General features: G+C 46.9%; 1 protein-coding gene across 1 annotated transcript in view; it reads right to left on the minus strand.

Moving 5' to 3' along the window:
- AHNAK2 (AHNAK nucleoprotein 2) overlaps window positions 1–17,867 on the minus strand; it is a 432,971-nt gene that overhangs the window by 158,389 nt on the left and 256,715 nt on the right. Inside the window, exon 3 of the mRNA XM_078662300.1 lies at window positions 3,233–3,328. Coding sequence (XP_078518426.1) covers window positions 3,233–3,328 — 96 coding nt within the window. The remainder of the gene's footprint in view (window positions 1–3,232; window positions 3,329–17,867) is intronic.

Raw genomic sequence — 17,867 nt, forward strand, 5'->3', positions numbered from 1 at the left:
GTGTAACTTTTTAATTTAAACAAAAAAAAGGAAAATACCATTCTCCTTTAACCCCTCCCCTGCTGGTGATGGAACCACTCGGTCATCAGCTGCGGTCGCGCTGTGCTGATGACGGAGCGATTCCGTCACCGCCCGCTCGGCACGCCTGCGCGGATTCCGCGCCTGCGCTGAGCGTTCCATTGAGTGGGCGGGGACGTGACGGAACCGCTCCGTCATGAGCACAGCACAACCGCGGCTGGTGACGGAGCGGTTCCGTCACCAGCATGCGCCCGCCGCGCGGCCGCCCCGCCCCCTTAGCACTGCGGCGGAATAGCGCCGCAGTGAAGGGGTTAAGGAAAACGCGGTGCTTTTAAGATTGATTTTTTAAAAGCAGTCACAGAAATGATGGTCTGCTGACTCCAGCAGGCCATCATCTCTGCAATTGTGATCAGATGATGTGGGTTGCAATTTGAAACCTACCTCATGAATACTAATGAGGTAGGGCGAATTGCGACCCCTACAATTCTGTGGGTTTTGTGAACCAACCTTTTAATACATAAGTTGGTTCACAAAATACCAATGCATTCGGTAGCCGTCTGTGAGCAAACTGCAACAACTTTTACTAAACCCACTGTAGCACATTTCAAATAGTACATTGTAAATTGTGAACCATTATTAGATATTTGTTATGGTTTCTTATGTGGAATCTTTGTACATGAGGCCCCTTATTCCTTGATAGCAAGATGCAACACTGCCGCTTCCCAGTACATTTTTGCACCTGCTCGTTGTGCTGGACACTGACCTAACACAATCTCTGCAGATGGTGAGAATTGTAATGATCCATTCCCTCTCCCTGAGAGTGAGCACCAAACTACCCCACTTAACATCCTTATGCTGACTCATTGTAGTTCGAACAACAAGCACATGTTTCCAGCCCTCAACCAAATCATAGCCTTGGAAGAATCAAATGACACATTAACTCCACTTCATTCTAAACTCGCCTGCCCATCATCTGTTTTCTCTTATTTTGACCAGTGGCTCTCTCAGGCAATCAAATTCCTTTTAAGAACACTGATGCTCATCAGAACACCAAACCCTGCAAATGGTTCTTAAATGAATTTGTTGCCACTAAATCTGCAAACTATACCTTCAGGTGCAAATGGAATGATGGGTTAGGCCTAGTTGACAAATCATACTAGGCATCTTAGCATGTACAGGCCAACTACACAGAAAGTAAAAAGACTTTACCAATCTCTCCTCCTCTTCTTACTCATCTAGGGAACTCATAAGAAAACCAAGTAGTAGTCACCATGGCAATTGTGCTCACTTTTCTGAGACGGCCTTCATCTTGGTCCACCAGAACATCTTTGCAGTCTTTATATGGTTTGAATTTGTCTTTAAGATTCCATCTCTACCTACGGGATTATGTATCACCTGCCTAGCAAGGACATCACTGGCTGCCCTTTTCTTAAATAAAGCTCTTTGAAGGCCCCCGCCTTGCACATTCGGCTCTCATTGGATTTGGAACAACTTTCCTACTGGCAAACTTGCACTACTACATACATACCCCTGACTTAAGGACCCACCAACATATTGTAAACTATTAATTCTACAGATCACACCTTATAGCTCTTCAATTTCATTACTGAAACTCAAAGGAATGCACCAGTCCAAATATAGAAAATCCAACATCACCTCTCTTTCTGAAGAGCCACTGAACATTGACGTGTCCTCCTAACACTAATTCTTCGGTATCCTGAACCATTTCCTGGACCTACATGTAGCACTTTAAAATAGACAACATTTCTACACTATGACCTTCATAATGAGTGGCCTCTTAATTCCTATGGGGAGGGTAATAGCAGTTACCTACACCATCAGAATTATGAGACCCATGGGGCCTCATTTACGAGGTTTTGACGCATGGCAGCGCAGCAAGGAATCTTGCTGCGCTCCTCTGCATCAAAGGAAAAGGGCAGTAATGCACTGCATCTATGAGATATGGCACATCCATGTCCTTTTCCCTTACGCTGGTGCAAAATGGGCTGCCATGTGCCAATGCAGGCACCCTTGGGCCATGGTACAAGGGTGCCTGCTTTGCAGGGCGGATTTTTTTTGTGCACACAAACAATCTCAAGAGGTGTTTTCCTCTTCCTATGTGTAATGCAGAATGCAGCACATGCAGAAAAAGAAAAAAGGCACGCGGAATAAAGGTGCTTCTCCTCGTTGCACCTCCTTTACTTCTCACCTGGGGAAGGCGTCGGAATCTGACGCATTCCCAGGTTTACGTAACCTTGTAATTCTCAGAATGAGTCATATTCCATTTATGTTGCTGGGAACACCCACATCAATACCCATGGACAGCCTCTTTCATGTAGAGTACTGCGTGAAAGGGGACCATATTTTCAAGGCATAAAAATCCATGCAGAGTGATTTTGAGTGGCCTTGTAAATGTGGGCCTGCACACTGCGCCACAGGAGCGCAAAAAACAGTGAGGCTGCGGTGGAGCAGGGACCTCGTATATGAGGCCCATGGTGCTGTTTATTTTCATACAAATATCTTTTTCTGAAAATCTGAGGGGAAATGAGGTATTACACGGAATTATTTGTATCAGTAACTCTGAGGGTGGGGACAATCTGGGCCAGTGAGGGACTTTGAATGAATGAATGAATAATAATGTTATTGTTTCAGTTAATTAAAACCATAACAATATTAAAAATGTACAGAACAAATCTGCCAAAGGAAAACCTATAACACCGTCTGACCATGTAATGAGGGGCTAAATATCTACACAACTCTGTCCCTTGATTCACCAATGTCTCCTTCACCAAATAAATCCTCCAGATCAGACTATTAGTTTGCACTAAATTTCAGAAATGATATATTTAGTATGGTGCCTGCATTTCCCTACTACCTCTTTACCCATCCATGAGGATCCCAAACATGGTAATTCATTACCTCATTGAAGGGCTCACTTGGACAAAGCATTGTTCCTATTCCCATGATGATGTTCTACAATCATAGCCTCTGGTAGTTTGGTTAAACGAGAGGCTCAACAGTTCATTTTTAGGTGTTTTCTGAAATGCATGTAGTTAGGTTCAAATCTCAAGCATGGTAGAGGGTTCTTGATTGCCTTGGGTCATGCACACCCAGGGTTCTATCTCCATGTTTCATCTCCTTTAATACGTCATTCACCAAACACAACATTTCAGTATATTCATAGGTAGTAGCATGCAAACAGGACTCATCATACCTGTTGTTTGAAGCATTCCTCGCCTGCAGAATATTCATAAATGGGTGATGATCCCTGCGGGCGTAGCCTTATATCATCCAAGGTGATATCATTAGTCTGCAAAAAAGCATTGAGCAATGAGCATTGTTAAAGGTCTGGTACAGGCCTCTTGTTACAGTTTGAAACTGTTCATTAAGTCAAAATACTGATGGACAGAGCAGTGAGAAGTGTGTAGTATGTTTTGAATGCCATTTGTTTTCAACATGACTGTTCAGTTCATTAAGATATTGTTTGGTGACTATTGTGAAATGTGCTGCAGGCCTTCTTTTTATATATAAGATGTGAGGGAAAAAGGAAGTAACAGTCTTACAGCATGGGGGAAAAGACTTGCCATGAGTCAGGTGGCTCTGGAAAGGCTGTCCTTATGGGCAGAGGAGAAAAACATAATCTCTGACTCACAGTAGGGGTTTAGACCTTGCCTGAGTACTAGCGACCAAAGTCTGAATTTGTATCTATTAATCCATAAAGATACTCTCTTTTGGGGTTTTATGGACCTCACATCAGCCTTTGACCAGGTGAATCACTCTAAGCTATAGCAAAATACACAAGATGATGGATGGAATGTTGCACAATGGCAAAACATTCACCCCCAGTCGCAGATCTGGGTTTAATCCATCGTTATTTTGCTCACCAAGCCACCCCAGTTCAGACATGGCCATATGCAAATCAGTCATGACACTGTGCCTCATGGGAACAGTCCAGACTGAACTGCCAAGCCATGTCTTCCCTGGACCGGAATCAAGCATCCTAGGACCGGTTTCTGGCTATCAGCCGTCTTCAGCCAGGATAGCTTGACTCCAGTGGCATAGTAAGCACGGGACCCACGTCTGGGCATACCCTTCCCACATAGGGTGAACAGCAAAATACACAAGAAGATGGAAGGAATGTTGCACAATGGCAAAACATTCACCCCCAGTCACAGATCTGGGTTTAATCCATCGTTATTTTGCTCACCAAGCCACCCCAGTTCAGACATGGCCATATGCAAATCAGTCTTGACACTGTGCCTCATGGGAACAGTCCAGACCGAACTGCCAAGCCACGTCTTCCCTGGACCGGAATCAAGCAGTCTAGGACCGGTTTCTGGCTATCAGCCGTCTTCAGCCAGGATAGCTTGACTCCAGTGGCATAATGAGCACGGGACCCACGTCTGGGCATACCCTTCCCACATAGGGTGAACAGCAAAATACACAAGATGATGGACGGAATGTTGCACAATGGCAAAACATTCATCCCCAGTCACAGATCTGGGTTTAATCCATCATTATTTTGCTCACCAAGCCACCCCAGTTCAGACATGGCCATATGAAAATCAGTCTTGACACTGTGCCTCATGGGAACAGTCCAGACCGAACTGCCAAGCCATGTCTTCCCTGGACCGGAATCAAGCATCCTAGGACTGGTTTCTGGCTATCAGCCGTCTTCAACCAGGATAGCTTGACTCCAGTGGCATAGTGAGCACGGGACCAACGTCTGGGCATACCCTTCCCACATAGGGTGAACAGCAAAATACACAAAAAGGTGGACGGAATGTTGCACAATGGTAAAACATTCACCCCCAGTCACAGATCTGGGTTTAATACATCGTTATTTTGTTCACCAAGCCACCCCAGTTCAGACATGGCCATATGCACATCAGTCTTGACACTGTGCCTCATGGGAACAGTCCAGACCGAACTGACGAGCCATGTCTTCGCTTGACCGGAATCAAGCATCCTAGGACCGGTTTCTGGCTATCAGCCGTCTTCAGCCCGGATAGCTTGACTTCAGTGGCATACTGAGCACGGGACCCACGTCTGGGCATACCCTTCCCACATAGGGTGAACAGCAAAATACACAAGATGATGGACAGAATGTTGCAAAATGGCAAAACATTCACCCCCAGTCACAGATCTGGGTTTAATCCATCGTTATTTTGCTCACCAAGCCTCCTCAGTTCAGACATGGCCATATGCAAATCAGTCTTGACACTGTGCCTCATGGGAACAGTCCAGACCGAACTGCCAAACCATGTCTTCTCTGGATCGGAATAAAGCATCCTAGGACCGGTTTCTGGCTATCAGCCGTTTCAGCCAGGATAGCTTGACTCCAGTGGCATGTGGGTCCCGTGCTCACTAAGCGACTGGAGTCTAGCTATCCTGACTGAAGACTGGGGGTGATGTTTTGCCATTGTGCAACATTCCGTCCATCATCTTGTGTGTTTTGCTGTTGAAAGCAAGTGTGCCAGGCATTTACTGACTGTCCCGCAAAGCTCCCCAACTTTTGCCGTGCAGGCGGAATCAGGGCTTAAATACATCTCAAACACTATTAAACTCAGGCCACTGCTATATTGGATCTGTATCTAGTATAAGAGGGAGCAAACTCTGAGCAGAATAATAATCAGGGATTGTCACTCCTTGGACCACATGTTTTTGTCCCCTCAGTTCATTAAATCACTCAAGAATGTTTACTGTACTGTGATTATGCACTTTGACCCTATGTCTGGACCTTGGATGTGTTTTATGATATCATTGTGATTTATTGAGCTTTTTATCTGATTTTATGTATCTTTTATGGTTATGCAGATCAAATAAAGGTTATTATTATTGCCATGGTGGCCTAATGAGTACATATGTATATTGAGAAAAAGTAGCTGACTAAATGGGTTTGGGAATGGTTTCAAACCGAATCGGATTGGGAGAGTCCAACCGACCGAGTACGATGCATCTGGATGCTTCCAGATACGATTTGGTTGGACTCCTATTGACTTCAATGGGAGCCTTTGTTCCCACTGAATGCATAGGCTCCCATTGAAGAAAGGGGTGGCTGTAGATAATCTGGCACCCTCTGGTGGGCACCCCCTGGTGCCTGCCACACTGTGCATGGCTAGTAAGAGGGGACCCATGGATACCCCCGGAGGCCTGATTGAGAAGGCTCCTGGTGCAAGGGGGCTGAACTACGGGCCCCAAAGTCTGATTCTGACTGCCCATTCGACATCGGCATGATTCGGAAAGGCTGTCCAAATTCAGCATCGTACTCAGTCGTTTGGAAACTTGGCCCATAGAGATGTACGATTCTGCTCCGTGCGGCTTGGTCATTCCAAATACCGTCGGGTTTGGATTGGGATATTCCTAACGCCTAATTCACATCATACTTGGTCGGTTGGAAAAACACATTCACGATCCAATTTGGACCTAGCAAATGCCAGTAGGAGGCCTTCCTAACCGCATCAGAATCAGGCCCTAAGGTGGCAAACCCTTACTAGATAATTCTGCAGATAATTCTGTTTAAATGGCGGTGTGGTTCAGGAAATTCCTTCCCTTTAGACTAACCATACTAAACCCATTTTTCGTGAGTCAATTTAGAGATGGAATTATCAAATCCATGCCCATTAACCTGTCATTTACCACCTGAACTGATGAGGCGGTAAATAGAAGCAGGGGAGTTGTACCAAGAGTGGGTCGGGGCAGGTAGCGTGTGAATGGGCTTAACAGGCTGCGAGGTGGCAGAACGGAGTGTTCTGTGTTCCCCCATGCCCTGGGAGGAGCTCATGAAGCAGACAAACTGTGCTTGTGTCCCGCAGCCCTTGCCCAATCTGCATGTGATTTTATAGGCTGAATTTTCTAGTCAGTAAACTGTGACTTGCTGTTCCCTCAGGAACACTAGGTCAACTGCCATCAGACTGAATAGTCACCCACCAGTGCATTACATTATGTACAGCTCCTAATCAGGGTCATTAATTACATCCATAGTACTTCCTTCCCTACTTCATCTTCAACTCATATAAAAACCCTGAACATTCACACACAATGTATTCAAACTAACAAACACAATATTTCAGTGCATTGCCTTCAAATGTTGCAACTTTTTTTTTCATAAGCTCTATTCCTAATACATTGAGGGTCTCCAACCTTTTCTGTAGTGAGTTCTCCCAGCTGCTCCTCCCTCCCACATCCCCTCATATGGAAGCCGCTGGGCGCGCTCAGCGGGCGCGCCGCTGGCGCACCTAAGGCATGCCCGTATGTGCCCGTCCGTGCCTGGACCGCGCCCAGCGAAAGCACTCCTGGACACCACGAACACCACAACGCCCGACACCGCTACGATGCCAGAACCCTCCACGCACTCAACACCGGACGATCACACACCTGCTTCCTGGCCGCCCCGAAGCGCACCCACGGAGCATTCACCTGCTGGAACTGCAGCTTCACAAGCATCAACCCCACCATGCTGCCAACCAGGAAAGAACCCAACCACCTCAGATGCATCCTTCTCAACACCCGCTCCGCCCGAAAACATGCCATTGAACTCTGGGACCTACTCGACTCAACCTCCCCAGACGTCGCCTTCTTGACGGAGACCTGGCTGAACCCCGCCTCGGCACCCGACATAGCCATAGCCGTCCTGGAAGGCTACAAGATCACCCAAAAGGACCGCACCAGCAGAGCGGGAGGAGGAATCACCATCGTCCACAGGAACACTCTCAGAGTCTCGACCAACACTGACGACACCCTCAGCACCGCCGAACACCTGCACTTCCAGATCCACACCGACCCAAAGACCACCCTCAGAGGAACCCTTATCTACAGACCGCCCAGGCCCCGACCACAGTTCAGCGACTCCATCGCCGACTTCGTCAGCACATACGCCCTCGCCTCCACTGACTACATCCTCCTCGGGGACCTGAACTTCCACCTCGAGAACAATGACGACACCAACTCCACCACCCTGATCGACAACCTAGCCAACCTCGGACTCAGACAACTCGTCACAACACCCACCCACTCTGCCGGTCACATGCTTGACCCCATCTTCTCAGCAAGCCCCCACATCTCCTTCAACCATACCACAGAACTCCACTGGACCGACCACCGCTGCATCCACTTCACCTTCAAGAAACCCACCACGCACCACCACACCCAACAGATGCCTCACTGCTGCTGGAGCAAAGTCACCGAAGACCAGCTAACCACCACCCTCGCCCAGAGCCCACCCGCTGACCATACCGACCCCGCCACCGCCGCCTGCAATCTCAGACAGTGGATCAACGACTGCGCCAACACCCTCGCCCCGATCAAGAAACCCTCCAACAATCATACCAACAAGAAAGCCAGCTGGTTCACTGAAGACCTCCGGGCCTCCAAGCAAACCTGCCGAAAGCTGGAGAAGATCTGGCTCCGTGACCGAACACCGGACAGCCACGCCGCCCACAAGAATGCCACCCGCAGACACCATCACCTCATCAGATCCGCCAAAAGGGCCTCCTTCAAAGACCGCCTAGACAACAACGCGCACAACAGCAAAGAGCTCTTCAACATCGTGAAAGAACTCTCCAACCCCAGCTCCAACACCAATGACGTCGCACCCTCGCAAGACCTGTGCGACTCGCTGGCCACCTTCTTCCACTTCAAGATCACAGACATCCACGACAGTTTCAACGCCACGACCGCCCCGACAACCACTGAGACCTCCACCACCATGACCACCATCCGCACCAACCGCCTGCTTTACTGGACCAACATCAACGATGATGACACCATCAAGATCATGAACACCATCCACTCCGGATCTCCGTCTGATCCATGCCCACACCACATCTTCAACAAAGCCAGGACATCCATCGCACCCCATCTCTGGAAAGTCATCAACACCTCCTTCGAGACAGCAACCTTCCCGGAGGGCTGGAAGCACGCCGAGATCAACGCCTTACTCATGAAACCGAAGGCAGACGCCAAGGACCTCAAGAACTTCCGGCCCATTTCCCTGCTCCTGTTCCCAGCAAAGGTCATCGAGAAGACCGTCAACGAACAATTGACCCGCTACCTTGAGGAGAACAACATCCTGGACCCTTCCCAGAACGGGTTCCGCAGCAACCACAGCACCGAGACTGCCCTCATCGCCGCCACCGATGACATCAAGTCCCTGCTGGACAACGGAGAAATGGCGGCCCTCATCCTCCTGGACCTGTCAGCGCCTTCAACACGGTCTGTCACCACACACTACGAACACGACTCCACAATGCTGGGATCCAAGAGCAGGCCTTGGACTGGACCACCTCTCTCTCCGTCAGAACACAGAGTGTCTGCCTTCCCCCCTTCCGCTCCAAAGCCACCGAGATCATCTGCGGCGTACCCCAGGGCTCATCCCAACTCTGTTTAACATCTACATGGCCCACTCGCCCAAGCCGTCCGTCGGTACGACTTCAACATCCTCTCCTACGCCAATGACACCCAGCTGATACTCTCCCTCACCAAGGACCCCCACAAAACCAACCTTCACGAAGGAATGAAGGCAGTTGCTGAATGGATGAGGAACAGTCGACTGAAGCTGAACTCGGACAAGACGGAGGTCCTCATCCTCGGATCCAACCCTTCGGCCTGGGATGACTCCTGGTGGCCGACCGCACTGGGAACCGCTCCAACACCCACCGACCACGCACGCAACCTAGGGGTCATCCTCGACTTCACTCTCTCCATGACTAAACAGGTCAACGCTGTCTCCTCCTCCTGCTTCAACACCCTCCGCATGCTCCATAGAATCTACAAGTGGACCCCCACTGAAACGAGAAGAACAGTCACCCAGGCCCTTGTCAGCAGCAGGTTGGACTATGGAAACGCCCTCTGCACAGGAGCCTTGGCCAAACTCCTGAGATGGCTCCAACGCATCCAGAACGCCTCTGCACGCCTGATTCTCGACATCCCTCGCCGTAGCCACATCACACCCCACCTGAGAGACCTGCACTGGCTCCCTGCAACGCAGCCCCCTGGCGCATACTGGAGGTTCCTGGTGGGTTAGTTGGCCCCCAGGGACCCCCAGTATGCAAGGGGACTTAATTCCCCAACTTAGAACAAGCTACGGGGCACGTTTGCACAGTGGTGAAGGTAGGGGGCGGGGCTTGAGGTGATATGTGTGCAAACATGCCATGTGGTGCGTTTTAAATTGGGGAATTAATTCCTCTTCAATCCAGAGGTCCTCTAGGGGGCCAACTAGTCCACCAGGTACCTCCAGTAAGCGCCACGGAGCTGCGTTGCAGAGTGTTGTAAAAATTGGGCGTGGCCTCATTACACCTTTCTGCAACGCAGCCCTCTGGCGCATACTGGAGGTTCCTGGTGGGCTACTTTGCCCCCAGGGACCCCCAGTATTCAAGAGGAATTACTTCCCCCTCTGCAAATGCGCCAGGGGGCGCTTTTGCATAGTGGTGCAGGGTGGGGCGTGGCCTCCTCCCCGATCCCGGTGTTTTTCTTTTTTTTTTTTTTAAGAAGGGGGGCTGGGTAGCCCCCCTTCTTTTTCAATTTTTTGGGCCCTGGGGACCCCATCCCGCAGGGCCTGCCCCCTAATTTTTTTTAATCCCGCGATTACAAAATAAAATAAAAATTTGGCCTTGGGGGTCCTTGTGGGACTCGGTAAGCAGGCCTAGGGGGTCAGGGTGTTTCTACCCTGCCCCCTTTTCTTGCTTTTCATGTTTCTTTTTCTGTTTTCTTGTGCCTCGGTTCTACCGAGGCACAAGATGGCTGCCAACACTTCCTGGTTTGGAGTGTTGACAGGCCTGGCAATTAGCATGCAGCTCTTGCTCAGGAGGGTACGCGTATAATCCTTGGATGGTACTTCGTCTATAGATATATCTATGATTTTACTTTTGATTTTCTCAGGAACTACTGCATGGATTTACACCATTTAACAAAAAGTGTCATCTGCGAACCAAACTCTACCTCTCTGCCAAATTTGGTGTAATTCCGTTCGGCAGTTCGGGCTGTAGCCCGTCTTAAAGGTCCCTATGGAAATTGCATAGGGAAAACATGTTTTGGGACCCCACCTTTTTTCTCGGCCCCCGCTTGATGAATCACCCCCAAACTTTCATGGAAGGAGCGGAGCGGAGCAAACCATCTTCTTGGAGAATTTCGCGTGTATTCGTCGACCGGCGCCAAAGTTATTCCAAATAGAATATTGCGGATTTCCTATGGAAACTAGGTCCTAACTATATCTACCTACTGGTGACCGCCAGTATTATATATTTTCACCAAAAGACTCCATTTTACCGGGGGCCCCCAATCCTGCAGGGCGGGCTCAGTACCGGGAATGGAGATCCCGGAGATTTGCAATTTTGCCACAGAAAGAAATGAGCCCAACACTGACTTCCATAGCAGCTGACTTTTATTCGTCCACATCGTAGGTCAAGGAAACACTCAAAGTCCTTACGCGTTTCGGCGTTCTCTTTGCCTTGGTCACAGGTGAGTGCTATTTAATCTCCATGCAGTCACGTGTCTTCAGTTCGACACTACAGGTTTCAGAATGAACTCGTTGTTTCATCCGAAAAGTATATATTTAGCTTTAGTGGCGTAACTGTTATCAAATGTCACAATAAATGTCCCACAATGCTAATAATAATGCTTTTCTTGCGGTGTTGCCAAAGAGAGGTTTTGCCCCTCTCATCTCCCTTTCTCCATCTCATGCTGCCACATTGCTACGGAAATCCATTTGAGCTGGTGTACAAAAGAGAGCGGATAATGCCCCCTCGATTCAATATTCACTAAAAGACTCCATTTTATCGGGGGCCCCCCCAATATATATTGCATACAGTCCATACAGGACATGATCTGTGTGCTATCCAGACCACATTTCCCACAATGCACAGTCTCATTAGAGCGTCCCATTGGTGGGTGTGAAATATGAAAATGGCGAATTGGGTTCTGCGTTCGCACACACCGTCTCCGTTCAAGCCTCTGAAGAGAAGCATATGGATATTCGAAATGCGTCAGGCAATTCCAATATGGAGCGGCTCATACAAGCGGGTCATAAACAAAGCTGCTGATGGAGTGCTACTCACCACGTGGACAACCTTTGGAGCTGAATATATATTTATATATGATTTGACAAAGGCTTTTTAATGTGTGTGGGGGCATCCAAGGTCCGCCAAGCCCCTGGGGCTTCTCTTAAATATTCGCTGGGGCACACGGCCCCCCCCGCTGCCCGGGGCTTTAAAATAAAAAATACAATAAACCTATGGCGGGGGGCTCAAGCCCCCACATGCTCTGGAGACCACCACATCCCCAGAGCACTAATATGCAAATGCGGGGGTCCGTAACGAGCCCTGGGGACTGCCACCTCTCCGGGGCTGTGCACTAGTTGGGAGGGGCGCCCGCGGCCCCCTCCTGGAGCCCTTCATGGCCCTGGGGACCACCACTCCCCAGGGCCGGCTCTTGCAGTGTCCTGGGATGCCCACCACCGGGACACTGCTGTTTGCTATGGCAGGGTGGGAGATTGGCTCCCGCCTTGCCATAGCAAACACTGCTTTGGAAATCCAAAGCAGATTTCTTTTCCACACAGGAGCTGCATGTCAGCAGCTCCCCGTGTGGAAAAGTAATGCTGACTCCCGCAGGAGGCGGGGAGCCGGCGGGACTGTGGGGGAATTGGGGTCCCCAACAGCTAGGGCCGGCCCTGGAGGTTGGAGTCCCCGGGGCCAGAGGTGGCCCGGGAGGGGCGCCACGTGGCCCATCTCCCCTAAAAAAAGAAAATCAAAGGGAGGCCGGCCACGGGGATGGGATCCTGGGGCCATAATTGGCCTGAGGAGGGGGCCACGCAGCCCCCCTCGGAAAAAATAAATAAAAAGAAGGATGGCCAGGCCCCGGGAGATGCGGTGACCTGCAAGGGGGGCCATGTGGCCCCCTTCCCCTCAAAATCTTTTTTTAAAAAGGAATGGGGGCCCGGGGGCCATAAATGGCCTGCTGAGTGGGGCCACGTAGCCCCCCTTCAAATATAATTTTTTAAAATAAAAATACTAGCCATGGCCCGGGGGATGGGGTCTCCGGGCTGAAAATGGCCTCGGAAAAATTATAAAATAGGTGTCAGGCCCTGGGGGATGGGATGTGCCCATTGCTGATCCTTGAATCTGTTTGTACACTTTCCCATCAAAGTAAAAAAAGTTATTGGGTAGACAGTATTGTATCATTTCTAGCAACATCTCCGTATGATGTAACAGAGATATTGATCTAGCTTTTAGGAAATGACGTACTGCTTGTATCCCCAAATCATACCTGATTGATGTATATAAACTTGTCACATCAAGAGTAATCAATAAGTAATCAGGTTCCCATTGGAGTCCATCAATAATGTTCAAAAAGTGCATGGTATCTCTTCAGTATGCCGGTAAAGCAATCACAAAAGGTCTTAGAAAGAAATCTATATATTTTGATGTCATTTCTAAATGTGAACCTATGGGGATACTATTGGTCTACCAGTTGGATTAACAGGGGTGTTATGCAGTTTAGGGAGCAGATATAATATAGTATCAGTACAAATTAATACTGGATGCGATATGCCCTCTGTGGCAGGATTGGACTTGCAACATACTTCTTGCTGTGATGTAACAGAATCATGTTAAAAAATGTAATTGAATTGACGAGTACTGACTCGATTTTCACAGATATGAAATTACATACAATGTTGTCTGTACAGCAGTGACAGTCATTTATAATATTGGCATTAGCACAAACGTTATTTGTATAAAATTGTATATTTGATTGTTTGCATACAATAATTTTTAAACTGTAATGGATTGTAATTGCAGTTTGGCAAACAAAACTTTATTGATACATTATGCCTAACATTAAACCAGTTAAAGATGGTGCCCATGTACTTTTTTGTGAAGTGACATGCAGATTCTCTTTCTATGTCTAAATCACGATTGTATGAATACGGAACTGTAACATTTCTTTCCTTACCGTGAAAAACCGTAAAGGCGAAACGCGTCGGTCCGAGGCTATCGTATCTGCAATAAACAGCACTTGAGCACTGTGGAAGCGTCCTGAACCTTATTCTTTTGAACAAGAAATAAGTGTGGTAATTTTAAGGATTTCCAGGATCCGTTCAGGACCGCCGCAAGTTTGAGCCCCGTCCTACCGGAGAAGATATATATATATATATATATATATATATATATATATATATATATATCACAAAACTAAAACTGACATCATAGCACTGAACAAATAAGGCATCAGACACACTATGTCTGTCTTTATAAGTTTGAGTTTTAAATTTTAGACGAATGTTGAAAGTCATTGTACTCTAATAATGGTCTATTCCACATTTCAAAAATGTATATTCAAAAATAAAATCAACTTTATTTAAAAAGAATGTAAGCCTTTGTTAAATGTTTTGAGAAAGGCTGTTAGGATACAGCTCATATTAACAACTGCTTTCACATTTCTAAAATGTTAAGTGAGCAAAGTAAAACTAACATTAGATTATGCATTTCCTAAGCAAAAGGTTTTTTTCAAGTAAATTACCTGGCAAAAACATAAAACATGTCTTAATATTTTTTATGAGGAATGAGTGTGCCCTGAAGCAGAAAATACAATGTTTCTACTGACTGTGGAAATGCCTCTATACTTATATGAAATATCAGAGACTAGATTCTGTGCCAGGACCGGGGGTGAGGATTATTTTTCCATCTTTCTTTGCATAGCATCAGCAAACAAATGTAACATGTTTACCTTGCACTCAAAACAGTATAAGTGCAAAGCCTAATATCCCAAGAATCAGTTTGTGTCTTGTACTACAAAGCATATGACCAAACAAACCAATGACAGGCAATAATTCCAATACCGTCTCATGGCAGTATCCAATCTTCGACTGTCTTTGCTGCTCAGCAACCTTAGATGATTTCCTCTCTCATTATTTATTGATTCTGCTGTGGTGGTGTCATTTGCACTTTTTTCTGATATGTGCTGTTTTATTTGACTCCAAGTACATTGAGGCTGTCTGCTATCTGTTTTCACTCTGCAGTTCCACAACACATGTTGTGCTTTATTGAGCATCTAAGCCTGTGTTTATCTTTTTCCGCAAATTAAGCACAGGAGCTCTGTCAGGCCTATGGAGAAGTTGGGCATTCACCTGCTCCCACTAGGGCTCATCTCAGTACAGCATGGGTTCTTTTGGGCTAGGAACCCAGCACAGGAAATCCCTTTCAAGACGGTTGTGATTTAGGACACCTGTGACAAGTCAGTTCTTTCTTGCTAGAATCTTACTGAAAACCTGTGTTCCCGCAGGTCTTACTGAGATCTCTTACAGTGGCTTCACACCATATGCCCCCTGCTAATTGAGTATTTGCTTTTCTCTATGGATATAAATGTGGTCCTGCTGCAGAAAGAAATTGAGGCTCCTACATCTTCCTGTTACATTTTCAACCCGAGAGATGTAAAAACGACAACTTTTGTAGGAACTTTCCTGCAAGAGCTGCTAGGACAAACTTCTGGATTTTCTGTTCCCATTTACAAGATCCTGAAGTTAACTTTTCCTGCCTAGCAAGAGGGTTCCCTTATAGATCTGGATCTTATGGCTGACTGGCTGGCTGGGATGAGTGAGCAATTTCCTTCCTGGACAATGTGAACAGCACAATCCATGTTCCTGGTTGTGATGACATATGTTTGTAACCATGTAGAAATTGCTTTTAGCAATTCAATATTTTTAGAACGTTCATCGTAAGAAACAGCTAATAGGAACATTTACGCAATAGTACATTTCATGTACTGAATCGCAAAATGCGATTTGTTAAGAATCGGAATTAAAGATTCGGTAAAATAGACAATAGTTAATCTGGGAAGAAGTATGGTGCAGCGGCCAGGGCAGCTGACTCAGGAACACAGGGGCTCACAGTACAATCCCTGGTGCCAGCGGCAGGTTAGCCCAGCACCTTGTGACTCTGGGCAATAGCTCGCTTAATCTTCCCGACGGCCCCCAGCGCCGGGACACCTCGTCTGAGGTAGCTGCACGCTTTACAAATTCTGGTATTATTATTAGTTACCTTTTGCTTGCCTCACTCTGACTGACTGAGTATCTCCTACATCTCTGCATCTAAAGCTCCATATATGCTTTCTCCTAAACTGGGTTTGGGTCGACTCTACTGGGAAAGGTCTTCCTTTTCAAAAGACCATTGTGTTGAGGGATCTATTCACAGGTATATGTGGTTTGGAGGCTGAGAGCAAGTTTCTCCCCCCAGCTGAAGTGAAGGTGGCGAGCCAGAATTTACTAACGATAGAAACTGCAGCTTTCTTTTGGGGCAGCTATATTGAATAAGCTGAAAGATGAATGGGCACTACAGGTTATACACATCAAATGTTTTCATGGAGGTTAGTGAATTCGTTTTTGTAATATAAGATTTTCAATTAAAAGCAAGCTTTGCAGTGTGATGCAGAAAACGTGGGCTTTGTAAACATATGACTTTTTTCAGATGTAAGTGCGGAAAATGTCCTTATGTCTTGAATCCCACATTTGTGGAACTGCGGAAAACCTCTGCAGATATCAACAGTTGATGTACTAAAATCTCAGTAATGCCAACTGAGCAACAAAACACTTCTTCTTTTCGAAGAGGGCATATGTAGCTTGACAGTGAGTCTTAGGAATAGGTGGAACATGTGGTAAAAATAAGCCTTTCCTCATACCCTTCGCACCAAAGTTACTTTCAAGGAGGTGTGAGGAGGATGAGGGGGTGACAGAGGTGAACCAAGTTGTGGATGATCTTATATATTTTTGTCACTGATCGTTTGGACAAAGTACATTCCTGTATTCATTAAAGCACATGCATCCTTACCATCCTTGCTGAAGCAATCTTGGATAGAACAAATGTCTGGGAATCTGTAATCCCTGCCAAACGGCATCTGAGCCACATGATAAAGAAAATACATGCATGGGGTATTCATGGCGGAATGTCTTGCAGAGGGAGCCATCAGATACTCGTAAAAATCCTCCATTTTGTTTAGCCTAATGTCTTCCCTGACTTCAGCCTCCTTGGATTAGTACCTTTGTTAAAATAAACTCTGATATAGGAAAGCAACCGAGTACCCTTAAGTAGGACAGACTGACAAGATTACGAAGGTGTATGTAGCTGCATGTGAAAACTTGTATCACCACAGAGAGAAGAGGAGAACCAGTTATCATCCCCAGCAAGTAAGCCAATATAGAAAAAGATCTGTCTATCTATCGATCGATCTATCTATCTATCTATCTATCTATCTATCTATCTATCTATCTATCTATCTATCTATCTATCTATCTATCTATCTATCTATCTATCTATCTATCTATCTATCTATCTATCTATCTATCTATCTATCTATCTATCCATACATACATGCATACATTCATATATAGAACTGCTGGAAGCGTCAGTCCACCACTATATGGAGAGGCGTGGACACTGCGCCATCGTCTCCGATTTGGCCCTGCGTAGAAAACTGTGGCTGGAAGTAGGGGCAAGTGGGACAGCTAAGCTGCGTTTTTCACCTGACCGTGTTGGTACATTGGCCTTTCACTCACTGTGTTTTTGACATTCAAGGCCTCAAGCATCACCCGCCCGGCATAACATTATGCCGCATTGTGGGAATTGCAGTTTCCGAACATATGCTGAAGGGGTGGTGCTTCTGAACATGGAGGTCACGTGGGCGCACCCTATTTAGGAGGAGCGGGACTCTTTTCAAACATGCAAGCAGTCAACTCAGCTATTTAAATTTTGGTATTTGAAAAAGGAATGAGATTTCCGAAACGCGTCATACCTGCATAATCAGTAAAAGCTGTCTCATTGTGCTCCGCTGTGTCCCTCTCATCTTTCCGGCCAGGAGAAGGT

The sequence above is a fragment of the Lissotriton helveticus genome, chromosome 9 (genome assembly GCF_964261635.1).
Source record: "Lissotriton helveticus chromosome 9, aLisHel1.1, whole genome shotgun sequence".
Lineage (NCBI taxonomy): Eukaryota > Metazoa > Chordata > Amphibia > Caudata > Salamandridae > Lissotriton > Lissotriton helveticus.